At 42.2% G+C, this 13,460-nt stretch overlaps 1 protein-coding gene across 6 annotated transcripts in view; it reads left to right on the top strand.

The window, feature by feature from the left end:
- GIT2 (GIT ArfGAP 2) overlaps positions 1-13,460 on the top strand; it is a 43,644-nt gene that overhangs the window by 13,978 nt on the left and 16,206 nt on the right. For 3 of the 6 annotated variants that reach the window (XM_090062419.1, XM_090062416.1, XM_090062414.1), the window contains exons 9-15: positions 1,188-1,239; positions 2,283-2,355; positions 2,679-2,776; positions 3,615-3,726; positions 4,484-4,626; positions 5,621-5,770; positions 12,467-12,715. In XM_090062419.1, coding sequence (XP_089918545.1) covers positions 1,188-1,239; positions 2,283-2,355; positions 2,679-2,776; positions 3,615-3,726; positions 4,484-4,626; positions 5,621-5,770; positions 12,467-12,715 — 877 coding nt within the window. The remainder of the gene's footprint in view (positions 1-1,187; positions 1,240-2,282; positions 2,356-2,678; positions 2,777-3,614; positions 3,727-4,483; positions 4,627-5,620; positions 5,771-12,466; positions 12,716-13,460) is intronic. The other 3 variants (XM_090062418.1, XM_090062417.1, XM_090062415.1) reach the window with 2 other exon arrangements.

Below are 13,460 nucleotides of genomic sequence, written 5' to 3'. Positions count from 1 at the left end.
AGTATTAGTGCTTAGAACATATGAAGTGTAAAGCCATATTTATTTAAAATAAATATTTAATTGTTAACAAAACCGTAAGTCCATGTATTTTTTCCTTCATTGCTGTACAATTGGAAACAAGACGACTGTAAGTAAACTGTTGTAGATTTCAGTTATTTTGTTAAATTCATTCTGTTTGCAGTGATGCTAAGAAAAGTCAAAATCAGCTGGTATTCAGTTAAAGATACAGTTGATGTATGCAGTTAGTAAAATACTTTCTGACACTTTAAAATTTTTAAAAGGTTATGTGTAGCTCCTATCTAAGATTTCTATGGTACTCAAATCATTTTAGGAAACCAAATAGGTATCATTTTGCCTCATTTCGTATAGAGGAGCAGATAGGTGATATGACTTGTTTAGAATTGCACGTTGGGTCATACAGCATGCAGTAGAACTTGGTGTTTCAGCTCTGCTAGAGTTAGGCCCTTATTCCCCTTTGTCCTGGTCTAAGGTAATTGCTTATAGAAACTTCCCCTGTGATCTAATGTGTTCAGACTGAAGCCTAAGTCGAGTCTTTGTCTCAGAAGAGCTCCTGCAGCAAGAACATTGCATCTATATTGAATGGAGGAGGAATTGTCTAGTGATACAAGTTCACAATTTGTCAACTTGCTGGGCCTTTGGTTTCCACTTTTTAGTTCTGCTTCTGATCTAACCGCAAAAACTTGCGATTTGTGTCTCAACCTTGACTCAGGAAACTAATAGAGGAGATTGCTCCATGACTAGTCAATGACATGCTGTGGGTAACTTTGAGGTGTGAGGCCTTATTTCATCAACCTTTTGGCCAACCTGATGTTACCTGACTCCATGACTAATCAAGTGAAATCATTTTTGTGTGTTGATTAAAGCTGTTATTTAAGAACAGACATTTTGGGGCAGTTTTTATATCCCTTCAGAAACCATTTTATTGTCTTGTAATCCATTCTGCCTTTTGAGATGTACAAAATATCCGCTTGGATTCCTAATGACCTCTTTGATTCTGTTTATTCTGGAATGAAATATTTTTTCTTCTCTGGCAGTTTAATCTTTGTTAGACTCTCAGAAGTATCAAAATGAGCTTTTCCTGGAGAAAATTTAGCAAACTATCAAATTGGTAAGAACATCATGAACAGCAGTGATGTAGATGTAGTGATCACTTTCTGTTTTCATAGCAGTCTAGATTTATCTGAATTGGCAAAAGCAGCTAAGAAGAAGCTTCAGTCTGTAAGTAAAGTTCCTGCTTAATCTGTGCTGTACTGCATGTGGTCAGCAGCCCATACTTCATCTCCAGAGCTGTTGTAGACTTTATAACAGACAAGCTGCCATTAGTTCCTGCAAGTACAGAATCCATTTCTGTGGTAACTAATGCACTTGAAAGAAGCAGTGGAAGACCCAGAAAGGCAGGGCGCAGCCTTGAAGCCTAATATTAGATGGCTGAGAGAAGATGATGGTTTTTTTCCTCCCTTGTTTGTTATTAGATACAGTTGTGACATATGAGTATTGTTTCGAAGTCATGATCTTTATTATTTCATGACATTCAGTGTTCTATACAAACTCAAACCCAGGAAAGGTGTTGATCTTTTTTCAGTTAAGTGTGATTTGTCCTACAGAAGGGTGGACGGGTGTAATTAAAAATATTACAGTTTTAGTTAGCAATATACATTTCTCCCTTGTACTAAGCCCCCAGGTACCTCATATCAGTAATGAAATGCCTGAATAACATAACATTTTGAACAATGCCACAACTGATTTCTCATTAGTTCAGTCCTTCATAACACAAGTACCTCAAACCAGTTGCTTTAGGAATTAATTCTAGAATAAGTCACTACTTAAATCTCATTTAGGTTTACATCCCAGAAAGTATCTGGGTCTGTATCTTGGTCTTTGGATTTGGGTTCTAAATCTTAACCTTCCCGCAGTGAATGCTGAGAGGATCAGAATTTTTACAAGGTCCAAAAAAAGAATTACTCATTCTCCTTTTACATACACTGGTTGGTGTTGGAACAACCCTGATCCCTCTAGAGCTGGCATTTAGGATACTAGATATGCCTGGCTTTACAGACTTTTTAATAGTCAAAGAGTGTAGTGTCTCCTGGATTGCAAAGTAATATATTATCCTTTAAGTAAAGGAGTGCACCTCTTGCTTTCTGTAAAAGAAGAAGGTTTTCTTTTTTGTTGTTTTTTTTTTTGGGGGGGGGGGCGTGTTTGGGGTTTTTTGCTATCTTGCTCTTAAGTCATAATCACCTCCTTCTTTTGGGTTTTTTTAGCTAAGTAACCATCTATTTGAAGAACTTGCCATGGATGTGTATGATGAAGTTGACAGGCGGGAAACAGATGCAGGTGAATGACATTTTCTTGACTATCTACAATAGTGTAAGTTTTTAAATGTCATGTTACACATGAGGGTTTATCAGGAAATGCTCGAGGGAGAGGGAAGAATTTTACTCTTAGTAGTTACTGACTCTTATAAATTCTTGGCTTGTGCTACATGTAATGCCTTAAACTCTGTACTAGATTTTAAAATATCTTCTTCTCTTACCAAACATTTTCTTTGAGTTTGATTACATTTGTTGTTGAGCCTGTTATCCTTTGACCCATTTGACAATGTTACATGAAGTGAGGAGAGTATTCTAAAACTGGGCCTGTCTGGTTTTTCTCTAAAGTTTGGCTTGCTACTCAGAACCACAGCACATTGGTGACTGAGAAAACAGTTGTCCCTTTTCTTCCTGTAAATCCCGAATATTCCTCAACAAGGAATCAGGTACGTAACTTTGTTAGCGTGTTTTCTAGAAGCATTTTGTTAACATAATTCAGATGCTCGAATTAGTGTCTTTTGCAAAGCAGCGATAATTGGCTAGCTAAAAAAATAAAAACAATAAAATGAATTAAATCGAGCTGTGGGGAATGGAGGTATTTGTGATGCAATATAAACTCACAAATCCAATGTGCTCAGGACCGAGCATCTGCTGGAAATTTGAAAATGCCGGATTTTTTTAAACTGGTGCAGCAGCCGGTTGCGAGGAGGGGAGAACTGGGCAGTGGTGGCTGGTTCCGGGACAGCAGCTGTATGTGGAGCGGTGATGTAGGGTGGTGAATGGCAGCAACAACCGCCACGTATAAGCTTCCCCCTCTGTGTCTGGGAGGGCATGGCGGAGCAGTGGCCAGTCCCGGAGCGGCGGGGGGAGGTGCCGGATTTTTGATAATTCCGGATTTTTGGTATCTGGATTTGTGAGGTTATAGTGTAGTAGTATTCTGAAGTGCAAAGTGCGTGCATGTGCTTTAAAAAAAAAAGTACAGTACATTTCACACAAGTGTAATTAAGATGCTGATGTCACTGTTTATAGCTAATGTACACCAGTATTGCTCTTATCTGGGTATTTTTGCACACATCTTAATTAGAGCAAACATTTACAGCAAACCTAGAGAGCAAAAATGATGCTCTTTTAAGGAGGCTTATTGCTGTATTTGATGGCATTATGAACATGCATGTCTTTGTTGTTGCCTGGGAATAATGTTGTTGTTGTGGTTGTTATGACTACTTAGATAATGTCCACCCGTGATATTATGTAAACAGCATTTTGCATCATTCTGTAATTTAGGGAAGACAGAAACTGGCCCGGTTTAATGCCCATGAATTTGCTACGCTAGTTATAGATATTTTAAGTGATGCTAAACGAAGACAACAAGGAAATTCTGTCACGGGTTCTAAAGGTAAGTATTGTTTTGACAGTCTAATTTTTATATGCAAATTGGTATTTCAGCAGTTCCACTGTACTTAGGATGCAGTGCTCTAGGACTTGCTGCTAATTTGTTGGCAAATACATTCTATGCTATTTGAGCATATCTTAAGTTTCAGCCACTTAAATCAGAAATCATCCAAGAAGCTCAGATATGTAGTTCTAGTTTTAGAGAACTGTAACAACAATTAAATACAGCACTTTCCTTTCTAAAGAGATACTAAAGAATCATGTTTCACTATGCAGCTTCTCTGTATTAAGTGAATGGTGCTATGCGTATAACAGCAATTGCATTTTGTTTTGTACCTTTTTTCGACAACGTTCACCCTGTCAGTTGTATTAAATTGGTAATACTTTATTGTAATTTGTTGGTTGAGTTTGCCTGCACATTTAAAGGAAGAGAAGACTAAAATTAAGGTCTTCTGAGTTAATCTTTTACATGTTTGTGCCTGAAAGCTTGCAAATAACAATTTATCCAACTATGTAGTTGGTCTAATAAAAGATATCACATCTACCCAAAGAACCTTGTCTATATTTTACGTAGAATGGTAAACCAGCCACACTAGGTGGCGCTAAATTAAGATTTTTTCCTTCTTTGTTAAGACTACTCAAATGGCTTTCTAATATTGTTCCTTTCCATCTAGTTGACATGCTCTTTTTTTTGTTGTTAAACTGAGCCGTCCCCCCAACCCTTGCATACAAATCCTAAAATATCCTGTTTTGATTTATAGAGAATGTGGAACTGATACTGAAAGCTATCAGCAGCCGTCATAATAGTGAGAACCAGGATATTGACCAGCCTGATTATGACAGTGTTGCATCAGATGAAGATACAGATTTGGAAACAAATGCAGCTAAAGCAAACAGGCAGAAGGTAGGTTTTACTCATGATGTAGGCTCCAAAGTCCCATTCTTTCAAATATTTATGCACATACTTAGTTTTTATTCATATGCGTAGTCCATTAAAGTCAGTGGAACAGTTCATCTGAATGAAATTTAGCATGTGTAAGTGTTCGTAGGATTAAATCCTTAATGACCTATTTCAACTTCATTTCAGTTCTGTTTGTCAGTCTGCAAAATCTTTAAGTACTGAAATATTATGACTTAAATGTCCAAAATTATAAAAATGAGCAAAGTTTTCATTCTTTGGAAGCAAACCTAAACCACAAATGGAAAAGTGCTACTCAGTTTTATTAGTCATATCAAAGTACTTCGCAAGTATTCTATTTCACTGCCTCTCTGAGGGGTAACAAGCACAGATGGGGTAATTGGGGGCTGAGTAGTGAACTAGTTCCTGAGATCAATTCATTCAGACGGAAAGCAAGCAGAAGTACCCAGAAATCCTGATGCCACCTGTTCCAATCGTATTCCCTTTATACAAGTTGACATGAATAATAAGCATTTCTATTAAATGCTGTATTCATTGCATGCTTCTTAAAAAAGGCTTTATTCAATATCTAGAGCATAATTTTTCACATGTATAACACGCAGGCATGCTCAGTGGTTTTCAAATATCCTAAAGTCACATAACTGTTTTGTATAACTTCTTCTACCATAGAACCCCTACTCATATCCAAAGAGCCAGGTGACCTGGCCAGGCAAAAGTGATGCACTGCCTCCTGACCTGCTCCGCTGTTACTCTCAATCTCTTTGCAAGACCTACTGCAGAACCCCAGGGTTCCAGAGAATACAATTTGAAAACCACTGGTGTGTAAAATAATGATACCAGGAACTTTATTAGTTTTCTCTGATCCATTAGCAATAGATGTTAGATACCTGTCAAAACTTTTATCATATTGCTTTTTTATAATGGAGTGTTCTTCAGTATTATGGTAGTTTTTTTGTATTTTTTTTTTTTTTGTCTGTAGAGCCTAGATTCAGACTTGTCAGATGGCCCAGTCACAGCACAAGAATATATGCAGGTTAAAAATGCCTTGATGGCTTCTGAAGTAAAGATACAGCAGCTAATGAAGGTGAACATCAACTTGAGTGATGAACTGAGAATTATGCAGAAAAAGGTAACAGGACAGTAACATTAGCAAATGTAAAATCCTTTAGCTAAATGGATTTTGTTTTATTTGCATTAAATATACAAAATTAAGCACCATATGTCAGAGTCTGAAATCTTTTTAAAAACTAGAACTAGTTTGGAATGGGTGTGATGCAATCAAATATCTCTATATAGAGCAAATTTATATTGCTTTTTGTTTCATAGAAGGTATTATTGGGGAGCTGTCTTGTTCAACTGAATTTAAATTTCCTGATTTTTTTTCCCCCCCCCCCTCCCCCCCAGCATTTTTTTAACAAAATTCTTGTTCTGTTTTGCTGCAAAATGGCAATTGTTTGGGGCTTAGGAAACAGCTGACAGCAGATGTATGCACAATACACTTTCTACCTTATATTCAGTTAACTACTTCATCCCATTATTAAAGCTAGTAGGACTAGGGGGAAGGTGGAAATGACATTCTGTTTTGGAAGGAAAAGAGGAATTGAAGAACAATATGGCATTGATGCTTCATATACTGTAGAGCCTAATTGCACTGTTGGCAGCATTTTGATTTTGTACCTGGAAGTGGAAATTAAAATAAGTTGTGGAATCAGAGGAATTCCCACAGGGGGATTAAGGTGTCTCTTCATTAATGCAAGAAGCATGGGGAATGAGCAGGAGGAGCTTGCTCTCCTGCTTGCAAGTAGTAAAATTGACCTGGTTGGCCTAGCGGAGACATGGTGGGGTGAAACATTTGACTGGGCAGTAGACATAGAGGGCTATAGGTTGTTTAGAAGAGATAGGAAGGGGAAAAAAGATGAGGGGGGTGGGCTTTATGTTAGGGAACAGTATACCAGTTCTACCTTCCAGATGGGATCAGAGAAGGCTTAACTGGGATCCTGTGGGTCAAACTTCAATGAGGGCAGGGGGAGAGGGATCTGGTGGTAGGGGTTTACTACAGGCCACCACATCAGGAGGACGAACTGGATCAGGAATTTTCCAGGCAGCTTGGGGAGGCCATGCGTGCAAAGGATATTGTGGTCATGGGTGATATGAATTACCCTGACATCAACTGGGAGGAGCAATCGACCAGGTCGAGCCACTCATGAAGGTTCCTGATGTGCGTCCAGGACCTACACCTCATGCAGGAGGTACTTGTCCCTACTAGGGAAAACACCATGCTGGATCTGGTGTTAGCCTCTGGGGATGACCTGGTGGGGGATGTTCTAGTACAAGGGAGGCTAAGGGACAGTGATCTTGAAATGATCCAGTTTGCTATTCAGAGAAAGGTGGGGAGGGTAACTAGCACAGCGCAAATGCTTGACTTTAAGAAAGCCAACTTCGCTGTGCTCAGGGCAGTAGTCAGGGAGGTACTCGGAGCCCAGGGGGTAGCTAGTCTGGGAGTCCAGGAAAGGTGGTCCTTCCTCAAGGAAGCTATCCTTGGGGCACAGCAGGATGCAATTCCTCTGCGCAGGAAGGCAGGGAAAGGGTCCAAGAAACCTTCATGGCTGAGCGTGGATATCCAAGCTGGCCTGAGGGCAAATAAAAAAAAGCGTACTGGCGGTGGAAGCAGGGGGCAGGGACAAACAAGGAGTACACCTCCCTGACCGGAGCTTGTAGGGATTTGGTGAGGAAGGCTAAAGCAGCACTGGAGCTTAGATTAGCTTCTGGGATTAAGGATAACAAAAAGTCTTTCTTCAAGTATATAGGCAGCAAGAAGTAGTCTTGGGGTAACATTGGACCCTTACGGGGCAGGACAGGGCAGTTGGTGACAGATGCATGAGAGAAGGCAGAACTCTTCAACAAGTTCTTTGGCTCTGTGTTCCTGTCTGCTGGCAATGGGGTGCTCTCGGGTGATAGCGTAGAGGGGCCCAGGAAGGATGCGAGTCCCCCAGCTGTTAATTCAGACCAGGTTAAGGACTACCTGAAGGGCTTAGATGTGTCCAAGTCGGTGGGCCCAGATCACCTTCATTCGTGGGCGCTGAGGGAATTGGCTGGTGTTATCGCGGAGCCATTGGCACGGCTGTTTGAGGACTCCTGGTGCTCGGGCCAAGTCCCTGAGGACTGGAAAAGGGCCAGTATGGTCTCTATTTTCAAGAAGGGGAGGAAGGAAGAGCCTGGCAACTACAGGCCAGTCAGCCTCACTTCTATCCTGGGGAAGGTCTTTGAAAAAATTATCAAAGGCCACATTTGTGACAGCCCTGCAGGGGAAGTGATGTTGAGGGGTAACCAACACGGGCTCGTGCCAGGTCGATCCTGCCTGACTAACCTGGCCTCTTTCTATGACCAGGTAACAAAAAGCTTAGCTGGGAAGGACGAAGTAGATGTCATCTTCTTGGATTTCCAGAAGGCCTTTGACATAGCGACCCACCCAATTCTGGTGGGCGAGCTGAGGGGCTATGGCATGGACAAATGCACAGTCACATGGGTGGCAAACTGGCTCCAGGGGCGCACCCAGAGGGTGGTGGTGGACGGGTCAATGTCGACCTGGGAGGGTGTGGGCAGCAGAGTCCCCCAGGGCTCGGTCCTTGGGCCAGTGCTGTTCAACATCTTCATCAGCGACCTGGACGAGGGGGTGGAGAGCACCCTGTTCAAGTTCGCTGATGACACCAAGCTGTGGGTAAAGTGAATACCACAGCAGGCAGGGACCGCATCCAGGCAGACCTGGAGAGGTTGGAGAAGTGGGCGGATCTGAACAGGATGCGGTTCAACAAGGACAAGTGCAGGGTGCTGCACCTGGGGAGAGGGAACCAGCATTATGGTTATAGGTTAGGGGCTATAGGTTCGGGGCTGCCCCTCTCAGCAGCACATAGGCAGAGAGGGATCTTGGAGTCAGGATTGACTCCAGGATGAATATGAGTCTCCAATGTGACGAAGCAATAGGCAGAGCCAACCGCAGCCTGTCCTGCATCAACAGGAGCATCACTAAGAGGTCCAGAGAGGTCTTGCTCCCCCTCTATGCGGCGCTGGTCAGGTCGCAGCTGGAGTCCTGTGTCCAGTTCTGGGCGCCGCACTTCAGGAGGGACGTGGAGAACCTGGAGAGGGTCCAGAGGAGGCCACTCATATGGTTGGGGGCCTCCGTGGCCAGCCCTATGAGGAGAGGCTGAGGGACCTGACTCTCTTCAGTCTCCGCAAGAGGAGACTGAGGGGGATCTTGTGGCTGCCTACAACCTTATCAGGGGCTAGCAGCAGGGACTTGGGGAAAGTCTGTTCACCAGGGCCCCCCTTGGAGTCACCAGGAACAATGGCCACAAGCTGAGGGAGGAGAGGTTTAGGTTGGATATTAGGAAGAACTACTTCACGGTAAGGGTGGCCAGAGCCTGGAATAGGCTTCCCAGAGAGGTGGTGCTCTCACCTTCCCTGGAGATCTTCAAGAGGAGACTGGATAGGCACCTGGCTGGGGTCTTATGACCCCTGCCACCCCCAGTGCTCCCTCCTGCCCATGGCAGGGTGTCGGACTTGATGATCTGTCTAGGTCCCTCCCGACTCAGTGATTCTATGATTCTATGAATTCTTTTTTAAAAAGATCTTGCCTCCATGCTAAACTGCTTCTCTTAACCTTCAGGGATAGCATTATCTAGAGTAAAGTAAAAGGTGTGGTATTGGTGAATACAGGAAACCCTTGCTATTTGTGGGTTCAGCATTGGCAATTTCATGTATTTGTGAATGCCAAATCTGCATCTTAAATACCCTTACGGGATCTCCATGCTTGCTGCCACCGGGTTCCCACCATCGCCAGCACAGCCGTGCCCCCTGCCCCCAGAGGTGGACTTGGTTAAGAGAGCTTCCTGCATGTGCCAGGAATATTTGCTTGTTTTCCCCAGTGTCTTACTGGCAGAGCAAGACTCCAAAGTTCTGCTGCTTCTTGGAGGTCCTAATGTGCCCATGGTAGGATTTGTTAAGACTGATTTGGCAGATATAAAACGGACTTTATCAAGTAAACTGGATTAATGACATGTAAAAATTGTGCATGTGTTTGAGAGAGATGCTGGAACCCACAATATATAGAGGCATCTAAGACACCTTATTGAACTTCCTTACTAGCTTTGTAGGTGTCTGAAAAGGGATATTGTGTACTATAGGTAACCATGGCATATTTGGACTTTAACACATTGATAAGGCTGTAATAGGAGGGGAGAGAATGTTTTGTTCTCACCTACAACAGAACTTCCTCACGATGTGTTACAAGATCTGTCAAAATCCAGTTACACCTCCTTCAGTCTCAAGGTCACTTTGCACTGGCTTTGGCCCCAATGATGGGCTGGGTGGGCTAACATAAACAGGATGCGTTTCAATACTGACAAGTGCAGGGTGCTGCACTTGGGCAGTAGAAACCAGCAGCACACTTATAGAATGGGAAACTCCCTTCTCGAGAGCACGGAGGCAGAAAGGGATCTCGGAGTCATTATTGACTCCAAGATGAACATGGGCCGACAATGCGAGGTCACGGTTGGCAGGGCTAACCAGACTTTGTTGTGCATCCACAGGTGCATCTCAAGTAGAGCCAAGGAGGTGATCCTCCCCCTCTATGCGACTCTGGTCAGGCCATAGCTGGAGTACTGCGTCCAGTTCTGTGCGCCCCACTTCAGGAGGGATGTGGACAACATTGAGAGGGTCCAGAGGAGGCCACCCGCATGATCCGAGCACAACAGGGCAGACCCTACAGTGAAAGACTGCGGGACCTGAACCTGTTCAGCCTTCACAAGAGAAGGCTGAGGGGGGACCTGGTGGCTGTCTATAAACTCACTAGGGGGGACCAGAAGGGTTTGGGAGAAACACTGTTTCCCCTAGTGCCCCCTGGCATAACAAGGAAAAATGGACACAAGTTATTGGAGAGTAGGTTTAGATTAGACACCCGCAAGAACTACTTCACAGTCAGGGTGGCTAGAAGCTGGAACCAGCTTCCAAGGAAAGTGGTGCTGGCTCCTACTCTGGGGGGCTTTAAGAGGAGGCTTGATGCCTACCTGGCTGGACTCATTTGAATCCAGTTTTTTTCCCGCCCAGGCAGGGGGTCGGACTTGAAGAACTACAAGGTCCCTTCCGACCCTACTTCTATGATTCTATGATGCTTAGGACAGTTATGGGCCTGCTCTAGTTAGTCATAGATGCAGGGTCCTTAATGGCCCCTATGTTAGTGAAAGATAGGCCTGCCAAAACCTCACCCTTCATGATAACCTGCTTCCCACCTCTTCTGGGAGGAGAGGATGACCAAGAACCCAACTGCATTAACTTTAGATCAACAGAAAGTTCCCCTTTGCTAGGGGAACTGTCTGCTGGCCATTTGTGGCCAAAATTCAACTCATCTGCTTTCCTTGAGCAATACAAAGGAACCCAACCTCATTTGAGAGGCTAGCCTGCCTGTCTTGACATGGATCTATATGATTTTTTTCCGAAGGATAGAGTAAATTTAAATATACAAGCTAAAAAAATGTTTCTGTAAACTAGACTTAAGAGAATGTTATGTTTCTGATCATCATTCTCACTTTAAGGCACCTTTTTCATGGAAGTGCACAGGCAGAGCTGCTAATAATATATGTTACTTGTGGATGGGTTCTCCCTAAGCAAAAAGAAAACCTTAATCTTGCCAGTAGTGGAAAGTTTGATCAGAATATTACAACAGATACAAGCTGAAATGATATCACCACCACACACATAAAAGATATAGTAGAATATTGTGCAGAATTAACTTTATTAATTGTGCTAATGTCAATGAATAGAATGGTTCTTTGCTGATCCTGAAACCTTAGCACACAAATCAACATGTCACAGGACAGAAACATCAGGGGAAAAACATCACCTTAACTGACTTCCAGCTAGTCAGAATGTCAAGATTTGGGATTTTGGGAAGTGCCAGGCAGACTAGAATTTTTCAGCACAGACTGATGTTCTTGAAGGTTCATATGAGGCAAAACAAGTTTCAAGGACATGCCTACTACTGTTTCCTGATGAAAGATCATCAGCTGTCTGAAACAACATGCTCCATCTATTGTTTAAGAAAGTGTACATAATTCAATATTAATGTGGTTTTTATGATGTGTTAATATAGCAAACTGACTGAGTAGTTCTACAGTGAATTATTTACTAGTGTTGCATTTGTTACTCAAAGATTGTATGCAATAAAAAGCTGTAAAATAACTTCTTGTTTGCTTTCTAGAAAGCAGTAGCTGATATCCTGTTTTCACAAGCTAAACTCCACTGTCCTCTTGCTTTGCAAAGCAAGCACTAGTTCTCCTTGGGCTGCCTCTGGTGTCTGCTGTAATTTTGGCAATTGCAAATTTCCCAAACCTATATTTAAGTCCTCTTTAAATTACTCTAGTGATTTGTTTGTTTGCTAAACTGAAGCACTTTGCTTGTAAATAATGCTGTGTTGTATTTTGTTCAAACAGCCTCTGTGGTAGAGCGGAATTTATGAACAAGTATTGCTACATTGGAAAACAAATGCTTTTAACTGCAACAACTAAATTTAAAATCCAGTTTGACTTGCCTCCTAGCTGCATAAGTGATTTGAAATAGACGCCTACAAATCTACCAGATCTGGAATATAAACATTTTTTTGCAGCTTATACCAGGCAAAGTAGATTTCAGAATTTAAACATTCCATTAAAATTAAATCCAACTCTGCTACTGAATTTATTAGTCAAGCTGACAAGCATGTACTTGTGTAGTTGGTTTGCTTTTGGTGCTGGCTGTAGAAAAACCAAGTCCCACTGCTAAACATTTTTTTCAGCTTCAAACACTACAGAGTGAAAATACAAACCTCAGAAGACAGGCCACAACCAATATATATCAGGTCCAAACTGGTTCTGAATATACAGATCCCACCAACAATTCTTCTTTAAAGCGACGACCATCTGCCCGGGGTAGCAGACCTATGTCTATGTATGAGACTGGATCAGGTCAGAAACCCTACCTCCCCATAGGAGAGGTCACATACCCAGAAGAGAGCATAACAAGACTACAGCCTTTCCCTCCACATGTAAGTAAAATTGCTGCTGCTTCTGCACTTCTGTATTGTCAGCTTTTTCTATTCTAACTCTGTGTTTTCCAAAATTCCTAGACTGCTTCTTAATAAAGTTAATCAGTAAGAATTGTCACTGTTTGCTGTATTAACATGTCTGCAGGAGCTTGATGTTTTGAAATGTTAAAGCTGTAGCATAATTCTCTGATATGTAAACTGGAGCTTTCGGCTTCTGCTCAGCTGTTTCCTTTAACCACAACGTACTGCCAAAATATCCATGCATGAAGGTTTTAAAAGCAGTAGTGAATGGAACAACACTCCTAAAAGGTAGGTATTGTTTCTGAATTTCTGTTTTCGAGAGATACAGATATGTCCTTATGTGCAGATTTTTAGAGTCCAGAAATAGTAGGAGTTAATTCTGAATGTTGCTTATGAGCAAAAACGGTACCCAAAACTCTCCTTGCCTTTTTTTTCCTTTTAGATACAAGTCTACTTCTATGGACCTCTCTGCAGTGAAGCCTATTATAGTCTCTTATTTTGAAAACTTATTTTGAGTTTATTTCAACTCTGGTGTTTGCAACCTAGGCCTCTTAGGGGAACAAGTCCTTCCTGATTTTTAATTTTCCTGAAATTTTAAGGACTAAATAGCATGGTCAGGTTTGTATAAGACAGACACTGATCCTATCCCTTAAAAGTTTGTAGTCCATACATACAAGACAAAGTGCTCCAATCCTCCAGTATACTTTATCTTTATGATTATCTT

Source organism: Crocodylus siamensis, chromosome 9 (assembly GCF_052110815.1).
Source record: "Crocodylus siamensis isolate JL-2025a chromosome 9, ASM5211081v1, whole genome shotgun sequence".
Classification (NCBI taxonomy): Eukaryota; Metazoa; Chordata; order Crocodylia; family Crocodylidae; genus Crocodylus; species Crocodylus siamensis.
Note: the sequence above shows the minus strand (reverse complement) of the source record. Positions and strands in the feature narration are given on the sequence as shown.